The 11,625-nt window shown below is 32.1% G+C and overlaps 1 protein-coding gene across 1 annotated transcript; it reads left to right on the plus strand.

The window, feature by feature from the left end:
• Nucleotides 1-127: 127 nt before the first annotated feature.
• Nucleotides 128-11,108, plus strand: LOC144450280 (isoamyl acetate-hydrolyzing esterase 1 homolog). The gene is made up of 6 exons (XM_078140879.1): nt 128-277; nt 2,099-2,163; nt 5,433-5,631; nt 6,474-6,582; nt 7,961-8,079; nt 9,889-11,108. Exons 1-6 carry the CDS (start codon nt 227-229, stop codon nt 10,114-10,116), a joined length of 771 nt encoding a protein of 256 aa, XP_077997005.1. The 5' UTR covers nt 128-226; the 3' UTR covers nt 10,117-11,108.
• Nucleotides 11,109-11,625: the final 517 nt, after the last annotated feature.

An 11,625-nucleotide genomic window follows, 5' to 3' on the forward strand; every position in this document is an offset into this window, starting at 1 on the left:
AATTCAAAAAGTATTAGTTAGTTTTATTAAATCATAGCAATCTGTAGAAGCTGCCATATTGTTAATAAAGAAGAAGTTAAATGTCCCCCAGACGATACCCAAGCGATCAAGAAAAAAAATTATGAAAAAGATGGGAAGGTTGCGATAGAAGAGAGAAAACTTAACAACAGGTATTTGTTTTATACAATTTCAAGAAAAAAAATCGTCACAAGAATAAGAAGAAATTATGAGCCTGTACTATCCGAAGGTCATACTGTTCGGCGATGCGTTAACACAGGTAAGCAGCAGACGAAACTGAAAAAAAAACTACATCGCAAAATTCGTCTTTCTTGTATTTGATTTCTATGACAGCCATGCCAGCGACATGATTACATCGGGGTCGGTCCCAAAATGATGGGGGGGGGGGGGGGTGAATTAATTTAAAAGTTGTGGAAGCACTGTAGTTATCCAGTTATTGTAAACATGTAAACAAAATTTAAAAATTCTAGAGTAGAATTAAAACCAAAGAATGTATTATGCTTTGATCACAGAAGAAAATACATGGTCATCTTTGATTGAGGAATATTACATGTATAAACTGAAGTTGGTAATGAAAATTATGATATTCAAGCATTTCAAAGTAAAGTAAAATAAGTCAACCTGAATAAAATTTGGCTGCCCACCCTTGAAATGTTTGATTGAGAGTATAATAATATCTTAATAATATCTAATACTATCTAATTTACAGACATTTTCCCTATTGTTTATATATATACAAACTACACTACTAAAGCAATGAACTGTGATGCCTTCCTTGACACTTGTCTGTACTTATTGTACAGTGTCAACATTTTCAAACTCTAACTGTCAAGTAAATTCAGTGGATACTATGCTGTGATTGGATCAATGCAACAAACAACATTTTGGTGGCGAGAGGAATTACAGTCCAGTGGAGGACTCATCTATAGCCTAATTATGTAAGGGCTAGGTAGATATAAATGGGGGGGGGGACTTTACAACACCTAGCTTAAGAGGTCTTCTTGTATTAATGTTTTCTATGACTGTACTTATTATGTAAGGGCTAGTTAGCTATAAATGGGGGGGGGGCTTTGAAAGTACAACACCTAGCTTAAGAGGTCTTCTTTTATTAATGTTTTCTATGACTGTACTTATTATGTAAGGGCTAGTTAGATATAAATGGGGGGGGGACTTTGAAAGTACAACACCTAGCTTAAGAGGTCTTCTTGTATTAATGTTTTCTATGACTGTACTTATTATGTAAGGGCTAGTTAGATATAAATGGGGGGGGACTTTGAAAGTACAAAACCTAGCTTAAGAGGTCTTCTTGTATTAATGTTTTCTATGACTGTACTTATTATGTAAGGGCTAGTTAGATATAAATGGGGGGGGAGGACTTTGAAAGTGCAACACCAAGCATAAGAGGTCTTCTTGTATTAATGTTTTCTGTGACTACTTTATATTATGTAAGGGCTAGTTAGATATAAATGGGGGGGACTTTGAAAGTACAACACCTAGTTTAAGAGGTCTTCTTGTATTAATGTTTTCTGTGACAGTACTTATTATGTAAGGGCTAGTTAGATATAAATGGGGGGGGGTTGAAAGTACAAAGCCGAGAGCTTAGTATGGCAATGATAACAACGGGTAGTAACACAATTAGATAAATATTCCAAAAAATGTTATATAGTCTACCAACAACCAACAACTGAGAAGTTACACATAGATAGAATAGATTTGTATATGGACAAACATATTTTTAGAATTATCACAAACTTTATAGTTTTGCTACAATCCCATTAGCAGTATTTTTTATACTTTATGATTTATATAAATACCATGTTTGTAATTCGGTAAAAATGTTTGAAGTGGCCATATGTATGATAAATGGATATTTATTTTTACAGTTTATTGCACAAATAAATTTTTCAGGTGTGTTGTTTCAAGAAGAAGGAAAGTAGAATTGTCTAATTCTTATGAAAGCTCCAAAATAAATATCAACTTCTCATCCACGTGGTGATGCACTTTAAAATGATAACATATTTACTTTCATGAGTTTAGCGAAAACATTCTAATTTTGAATGTTGCCTTTTTTTTATCACAGACGTCATTCAGTAACCATAACAACATCAACAGTTGGGGAGCTGCTCTCTCGCATAAATTATCAAGGTAAGCATAGTTGCTTTCAATACACAATGGCAATGTCAAGTGGGTATAATTAAAATTAGTAGTAAATCTCTTGCCAATTGATAGTTTGAAAAAATGTGTAGGACATATTTTTAAGAATTTTGAGTTTTGTGAATTGTGTATAACGTATGGTTCAATTTGTAGATGTCTGTAAATAGAGAAAAAGATATTAAAGTACTATTTATTGTCATAATAATGTTTGCGTTTTGTAAAGTATGTCTGCAGAGTCTGAATTTTGTTAATTTTTTTCCATTGTAAATTGATGATGAAAATTGTTATATACCATGTAAGGCTGTAAGCTAGCTGTTAGGATGACCCTATTTTTTATTATTTTTATTTTATTTTTTGCTTCTCATTACTTTTCCATAGCGATTATGGGTCGGTTGATTTAAAAACAATTTTTAAACAAAAAACACCAAAAAAAAACCATACTTGAATAACTTCTGTCATGAAACATATTCTCTTAAATTGATGACAAATGCTGCAATGCGTGTCCTGTAAGCTACCATTCATGAATTGATTGACTTTTTTTTTATTGATTAGCTCTCTTAAATTGAATCAGTTTATTTTATTAATTAGTTCTCTTAAATTGATGATGACTGCTGTACTATATGTCCTAAGCTAACATATAAAACTTTAATTGTTATCAGGTGAATTCTGTACAGTAACATGATTTTGTTGATTTGTTGATAGATCTCTTAAATTGATGAGAAATGTTGTAGTACTAATTGTGATGTAAACTATCATTATAAAACTAGTGTGTTCAGTCTATACATCAGTCTACTCTCAATTAATGTAAACTATCATTATAAAACTAGTGTGTTCAGTCTATACATCAGTCTACTCTCAATTAATGTAAACTATCATTATAAAACTAGTGTGTTCAGTCTATACATCAGTCTACTCTCAATTAATGTAAACTATCATTATAAAACTAGTGTGTTCAGTCTATACATCAGTCTACTCTCAATTAATGTAAACTATCATTATAAAACTAGTGTGTTCAGTCTATATATCAGTCTACTCTCAATTAATGTAAACTATCATTATAAAACTAGTGTGTTCAGTCTATACATCAGTCTACTCTCAATTAATGTAAACTATCATTATAAAACTAGTGTGTTCAGTCTATACATCAGTCTACTCTCAATTAATGTAAACTATCATTATAAAACTAGTGTGTTCAGTCTATATATCAGTCTACTCTCAATTAATGCAAAGATTGGGCCATTGATAAAAACCCATCAATCAAACACTTTACAGTGTATTCTGATTTAATTGTTTCCCTTTAAGCTATACACATGAGATGTATCCAATTTCCCCTTTCACATATAACATGAGTACTGACGTGTTATTCAAAGATGAGGACACAGTGACCTCAATTTGATCACTGCAGAGATGTGTTGAAGTTGGCAAGTGATATTGTATTTCTTGTATATTGTAGGCAACTGTTAGTAGAAGACTTGTATTGTTAAAGAATTGCTACTTTAAGATCAAGACACAATAAGACTTTAATTTAATCACTGATGACTCAGCCAATATTGTGTTATTTGTAGGGTGACATGATAATTATTACCTATATATTTTTTCTAATTTACTTACTAAAGAGTGTAGTGGCAGCTTTAAGATTAAAAACAATATTACAGTTATATGTACACAATCTGATTACACCAGAAATATGTTGAAGTCAACATGATATTAGTTATTGGATGAAGTGATTTTGTAGCTATTTCCTGTGTATTATTTTAATCAGATTTAATTTAGAAACAGAACAGATACAATGTGGTTAATTGCTACTTAAGATTAGGAGACATTCATAGTGAAGTGATTTTGTACCCATTTCATGTATAATTAAGAGAGCAGTACATTTCTATCAATAAAATATTATCAGAGTTAAGGGTATAGAGTCCTCAATCTTAACAGCATAGACCACATTACAGAGAAGTGATATCTAATCTATATACTATTTCTTAGATAATTTAGGTAGAACATTACAATTCCATCAAATTAACAATTTATTATTATCACAGATACAAATATATATGGGTATAGAGTCCTCAATCTTATCAGGAGACCACACTACAGAGAAGTGATATCTAATCTATATACTATTTCTTAGATAATTTAGGTAGAACATTACAATTCCATCAAATTAACAATTTTAATATTATCATAGATACAAATATATATGGGTATAGAGTCCTCAATCTTATCAGGAGACCACATTACAGAGAAGTGATATCTAATCTATATACTATTTCTTAGATAATTTAGGTAGAACATTACAATTCCATCAAATTAACAATTTTAATATTATCATAGATACAAATATATATGGGTATAGAGTCCTCAATCTTATCAGGAGACCACATTACAGAGAAGTGATATCTAATCTATACCTATTTCTTGGATAATTTAGGTAGAACATTACAATTCCATCAAATTAACAATTTTAATATTATCATAGATACAAATATATATGGGTATAGAGTCCTCAATCTTATCAGCATACCTCACTACTATACCTATTTTTATGTAGTTATTAGACCATTATTAAATTACATATTCAACGACAGTGTTAATTGCTAATTAAGATTAAAACACAATCAGATATATGAACAAAATGCCTCAGGCTGATTGTTACAGTAATTGTATGAGGAAGTTATTTGTACAAGTCTATTTTGTAATTTAGGTAACCGTTCATATTTGTAATTGTATGAGGAAGTTATTTGTACAAGTCTATTGTTTTGTAATTTAGGTAACTGTTCATATTTGTAATTGTATGAGGAAGTTATTTGTACAAGTCCATTGTTTTGTAATTTAGGTAACCATTCATATATTTAATTGTATGAGGAAGTTATTTGTACAAGTCTATTATTTAGTAATTTAGGTAACTGTTCATATTTGTAATTGTATGAGGAAGTTATTTGTACAAGTCTATTTTGAAATGCGTCACACTGCACATGCGCCGCACGTGTTTTATAACTGCTGCCGTAGGTGGCGCATTTACAAATTGCCAGTGACGTCTGAAACAATACAGGGGAAACAGAAAAAAACCCGTACAATACGCATGGTTTGGTATGACGCGCGCGAGGACGGGAAACAATACTTTTTTTTTTGGCCTTAACAGTACAAGATATACTTTCCCCTCTGTCAATAGAGGGTGCTATATACATGTAATGTAATTTCACCATCACCCAGTTGATTGCTGATGTTATAATGTATTCACATATTCCCCTATCTCTTTGTAGGAAATGTGATGTATTCAACCGTGGATTTGCAGGATACAACACTGAAATGGCTAAACAGATTCTACCAGAGTTAATTTCTAAGAATATGGCAATTGAGGTGGCAGTCCTTGTTATTTTCTTTGGTTCTAATGATGCAATTTTTGAGGAACAATCCCCAAAGCAGCATGTACCAGTGGAAGACTACAAACTGAATTTAAAGGTATGCAAAGATGTTGGGTTTTGGCTCAGATAGAAACAAACTAAAACTATTGATAGTATTGCTCTTTGATATGTTGTAGATTACACAAGTGGGTGCATGTGTTGTGCTAAGATAATCACACTGTAATCAAGATAGTGTGTAGCCACTCAAGAAACCCTCTGTTGTGTAGATAATCACACTGTAATCAAGATAGTGTGTAGCCACTCAAGAAACCCTCTGTTGTGTAGATAATCACACTGTAATCAAGATAGTGTGTAGCCACTCAAGAAACCCTCTGTTGTGTAGATAATCACACTGTAATCAAGATAGTGTGTAGCCACTCAAGAAACCCTCTGTTGTGTAGATAATCACACTGTAATCAAGATAGTGTGTAGCCACTCAAGAAACCCTCTGTTGTGTAGATAATCACACTGTAATCAAGATAGTGTGTAGCCACTCAAGAAACCCTCTGTTGTGTAGATAATCACACTGTAATCAAGATAGTGTGTAGCCACTCAAGAAACCCTCTGTTGTGTAGATAATCACACTGTAATCAAGATAGTGTGTAGCCACTCAAGAAACCCTCTGTTGTGTAGATAATCACACTGTAATCAAGATAGTGTGTAGCCACTCAAGAAACCCTTTTGAGAATAGAATAGAATAGAATAGAATAGAATAGAATAGAGCAATGGCCATAATTAACTAATAGAGATGCTATTGTGGTATGCATTTATCATAGTTGCATGTAATCTCATTTACATATTATTAATATGTACTTATAGTGCCACATCCCAAAGTCGCTATGGTAATGTGTTAATTATTCTTATGACTTACAAGATTGACTCACTGGTTTATATTTGTAGGAGATGGCTCAGTACCTGCTAACAGTTAGCATTCTGAGAGAGAAGATTATCTTGGTAACACCACCACCAGTTGATGATGACAAATGGGAAAAAGAATGTAAAACTAAAGGTAATACTTACATTTGTAATAGTTGTCAGAGTGTACAATATAGTTACTTTAGAACTGTAAATTGGAAACAAATGTGGCATTTGAATCTGCCTACTACAGACCTTGATAAAGCAATGATTTCATTATTCAGCATTAATGTTTGTCTCTGAACTGACAGAAAAACAATTTACATATACCGGTAATGTTGTTTATATCATGTGATACTGATTAACTTTATATTATTTATGTTACATTTATAGATATGTCACTTCATTTCATTCCATTCACATATCTATACCATTTCCTTATTATTATGCAATCTCAGCAGGATTTGTGGTTGTCTACCCTACTATTTCACAGTTTTGACATGTATACCTATTGACTACAGGATTTGTGGTTGTCTACCCTACTATTCTATTTCACAATTTTGACATGTATACCTATTGACTACAGGATTTGTGGTTGTCTACCCTACTATTCTATTTCACAATTTTGACATGTATACCTATTGACTACAGGATTTGTGGTTGTCTACCCTACTATTCTATTTCACAATTTTGACATGTATACCTATTGACTACAGGATTTGTTGTTGTCTACCCGTCTATTCTATTTCACAATTTTGACATGTATACCTATTGACTACAGGATTTGTGGTTGTCTACCCTACTATTCTATTTCACAATTTTGACATGTATACCTATTGACTACAGGATTTGTGGTTGTTTACAATCTTGACATGTATACCTATTGACTACAGGATTTGTGGTTGTTTACAATCTTGACATGTACACCTATTGACTACAGGATTTGTGGTTGTTTACAATCTTGACATGTATACCTATTGACTACAGGATTTGTGGTTGTTTACAATCTTGACATGTATACCTATTGACTACAGGATTTGTGGTTGTTTACAATCTTGACATGTATACCTATTGACTACAGGATTTGTGGTTGTTTACAATCTTGACATGTATACCTATTGACTACAGGATTTGTGGTTGTTTACAATCTTGACATGTATACCTATTGACTACAGGATTTGTGGTTGTTTACAATCTTGACATGTATACCTATTGACTACAGGATTTGTGGTTGTTTACAATCTTGACATGTATACCTATTGACTACAGGATTTGTGGTTGTTTACAATCTTGACATGTACACCTATTGACTACAGGATTTGTGTTTGTTTACAATCTTGACAGGTATACCTATTGACTACAGGATTTGTGGTTGTTTACAATCTTGACATGTATACCTATTGACTACAGGATTTGTGGTTGTTTACAATCTTGACATGTATACCTATTGACTACAGGATTTGTGGTTGTTTACAATCTTGACATGTACACCTATTGACTACAGGATTTGTGTTTGTTTACAATCTTGACAGGTATACCTATTGATAGGAAGAACTCCGTCCATGGAGATTACAGTAAAGCATGCTGTGCTGCTGCTAAGGATTATGGGATAGACTTACTTGATCTCTGGACTCTCATGCAGAAAGAAAAGGTTAGTTTGTCAATTTTAATGAGGTAAGGTTTATAGCCATTTTTAGTCCCCAATGAAGGAACTATTACAATGAGCTCTGTGCATAGAAGTTATTGAGATTGTGTCTTTTAGGAAGACTTATTATTACAATATTTCTGTTTGACCCAACCCCATAAAATATGGATCCTGTATGGTACAATTTGAAAGTGTGTTATTTTGACAAAACTGAGCTTATTATTAGCTTGCGCTGCCGCGTAGCAGCTCAATGACTAGTAGGCATACGCATCGTATATACTATGCGAAAAAAAAATTGGTGGTTCTCCCAGGGATGCATTGTGGCACACAGTGACTACGCATGCGTCTTCCATATACTATGTGCATTCTCCACACGCTATCATATCTTCATATATGATATAGGTGACATAACATTGCCATGCATTGCAATATATTGTAACAGTAGGCTTCTTGGCTTGATTATTGTAACATGTAACGAGTATCGAGGCATCATTGTACCCCTAGAAGAATAATACTATTTGAAAGTTTGACGCACAGTACGCGATACGGACCACTGATGTCATAGCGCAGTTGAATTTCCGGGTTGTGGAAGTGCGGTTTTGACATTTATATTGTCAATAATTGAATTTAACTACTTTCCTACGTTTGTTGGTACAGTAACATTCCTAAATCATTGAGTTGAGTTGAGAAATCATGATGTTCGGCAACATGTCAACAAAACATTTGTCCAAAGACCAACGTTGGTGGAGGGTCTATGATAAGTTGGCTGATTGAAAATGAACAATAAATGGCTATGATGACCAACAGCTGCATAGAGTGTTGACTTTCTTTACGTCTTGTCCATGTCAGAGAATTAGATGTCATTCAATAAAATAAATTTTGATGGTCAACACCCCTGGAAAATGACCCAAATCAATTGTATCAACCCTAGCCCAGGCAGCCGGTCACAAATGAATCTACCCTGTGCGAGCTTATGGGCTTTGCCTAGTTTGGATATTACAATACCCTATTTCTGTATGACCCAACCCCGTAAAATATGGATCCTGTATGGCACAATTTGAAAGTGTGTCATTTTGTCAAAACTGAGCTTATTATTACAATGTTTCTGTATGACCCAACCCCATGAAATATGGATGCTGTATGGCAGAATTTGAAAATGTGTCCTTGTGTCAAAACTCAGCTTATTTGTTCACATTTCATGTTTATTTGTTTTGATTTTGTGAGTGCATTACATAATGTTTTGGCCCATGTTTAGTCCATGTCTCATAGCAAATGAAACAATCACAAGTTCAACAGTTTTCCTAAGACATAGTTCAACAGTTGATCAACAGAATTGGCAATCTTTCCTAAAGACTAATTAGTTCAACAACAGTTGATCAACAGAATTGGCAATCTTTCCTAAAGACTTAGTTCAACAACAGTTGATCAACAGAATTGGCAATCTTTCCTAAAGACTTAGTTCAACATTAACAACAGTTGATCAACAGAATTGGCAATCTTTCCTAAAGACTTAGTTCAACAACAGTTGATCAACAGAATTGGCAATCTTTCCTAAAGACTTAGTTTATCATTTCATCAACAGAATTGGCAATCTTTCCTAAGACTTAGTTCAATAGTTGATCAACAGAATTGGCAATCTTTCCTAAGACTTAGTTCAATAGTTGATCAACAGAATTGGCAATCTTTCCTTAAGACTTAGTTCAACAACAGTTGATCAACAGAATTGGCAATCTTTCCTAAAGACTTAGTTCAACAACAGTTGATCAACAGAATTGTCGATCTTTCCTAAGACTTAGTTTATCATTTCATCAACAGAATTGGCAATCTTTCCTAAGTGATGGTGTCAACTTGTCTCCAGAAGGAATCCAGTTTTTATCAAAACACCTAACAGAGAAGATAGAGACAAGAACAGACAGCGTTCCCATTAAGTTTCCCTACTTCCGTGATATCAGTAATGTCCCAGAGAGTAAACGTGAACAGTATATATTGGATAACAAGTTTGTACACAGAGAAGAATCTAAGTTAAACTGCTCTATATTGTAATGTTTCAAACAAGCCAAACAATTTGAAATTTAGAAAGTTAAATTTTGCGTAACTTAGGAAGAGTCTAGAGTAGTAATGCAGCATGTATGTCAGACTGTGTATTGTATAACTTAGGAAGAGTCTAGAGTAGTAAATTCAGCATGTATGTCAGACTGTGTATTGCATAACTTAGGAAGAGTCTAGAGTAGTAAATTCAACATGTATGTCAGACTGTGTATTGTATAACTTAGGAAGAGTCTAGAGTAGTAAATTCAGCATATATGTCAGACTGTGTATTGTATAACTTAGGAAGAGTCTAGAGTAGTAAATTCAGCATATATGTCAAACTTTGTATTGCATAACTTAGGAAGAGTCTAGAGTAGTAAATGCAACATGTATGTCAGAAATAAAACTTTAACCCATTAGAGGAATGTGATAAAATATGTGCAATGAATATTTTGTAACTTGCTATGATATTAACATCCTATCTATATCTTACTTTAAAAAAAAAAATACAGCACATAAATATGTGTGCAATATTTTATGATATCCATAATGTCCAGATGCAGAGTCAAACTCTAAGTATTCCTCTATATCATGATTTAAATCAATCAAGTACATGGTTACAAAAAATAATGAAATTAAATTTAACCAATTTTAGTGATTATCATGTGAAATTAAACTGAAAGAATGTTCAACTCATTATAAATATGAATATCTTACACTATATATTTATTTATTTGTCAAATATGGATATAATATCTTGTTAAAACTGTTTGTGGAGAACTAAATTGTGTCGTTTAATATATTAATTTGTGTATACAGATATGATTTAAATCACTGTATATGGTTTGTTGTAGCAAAGTACATGTAATGATTGTAATAGTTATATATTATAAACTATAGACACACCTTCCATTTGCCATCTCTGTCAATTGACAGTAGACAGTAATTGTTACTACAAAAATGTTACATTGTAACGTGCGCCAAAATGTAAGTTAATATGTAGATTAGCAGTCAAACCTTTTGTTTTTTGTTTTTTAACTTGTGTTTCATATATATATATATATATATATATATATATATATATATATATATATATATATATATATATATATATATATATATATATATATATATATATATATATATATATATATATATATATATATATATATATATATATATATATATATATATATATATATATATATATATATATATATAGTTACATATATACCACTCTATACTGCAGTATTACGCTCTGCCTCTGCGGTATAGAGCACTGTCTTAGCAGATTGATATTCACCGAGTTATATATATATATATATATATATATATATATATATATATATATATATATATATATATATATATATATATATATATATATATATATATATATATATATATATATATATATATATATATATATATATAAACAAACTATTATGCTCTGCCACTGCGGTATAGAGCACTGTCTTAGCAGATTGATACTCACCGAGTTACATACGCTCCTCCTCCAAGTCG

The sequence above is a fragment of the Glandiceps talaboti genome, chromosome 19 (assembly GCF_964340395.1).
Source record: "Glandiceps talaboti chromosome 19, keGlaTala1.1, whole genome shotgun sequence".
Taxonomy (NCBI): domain Eukaryota; kingdom Metazoa; phylum Hemichordata; class Enteropneusta; family Spengelidae; genus Glandiceps; species Glandiceps talaboti.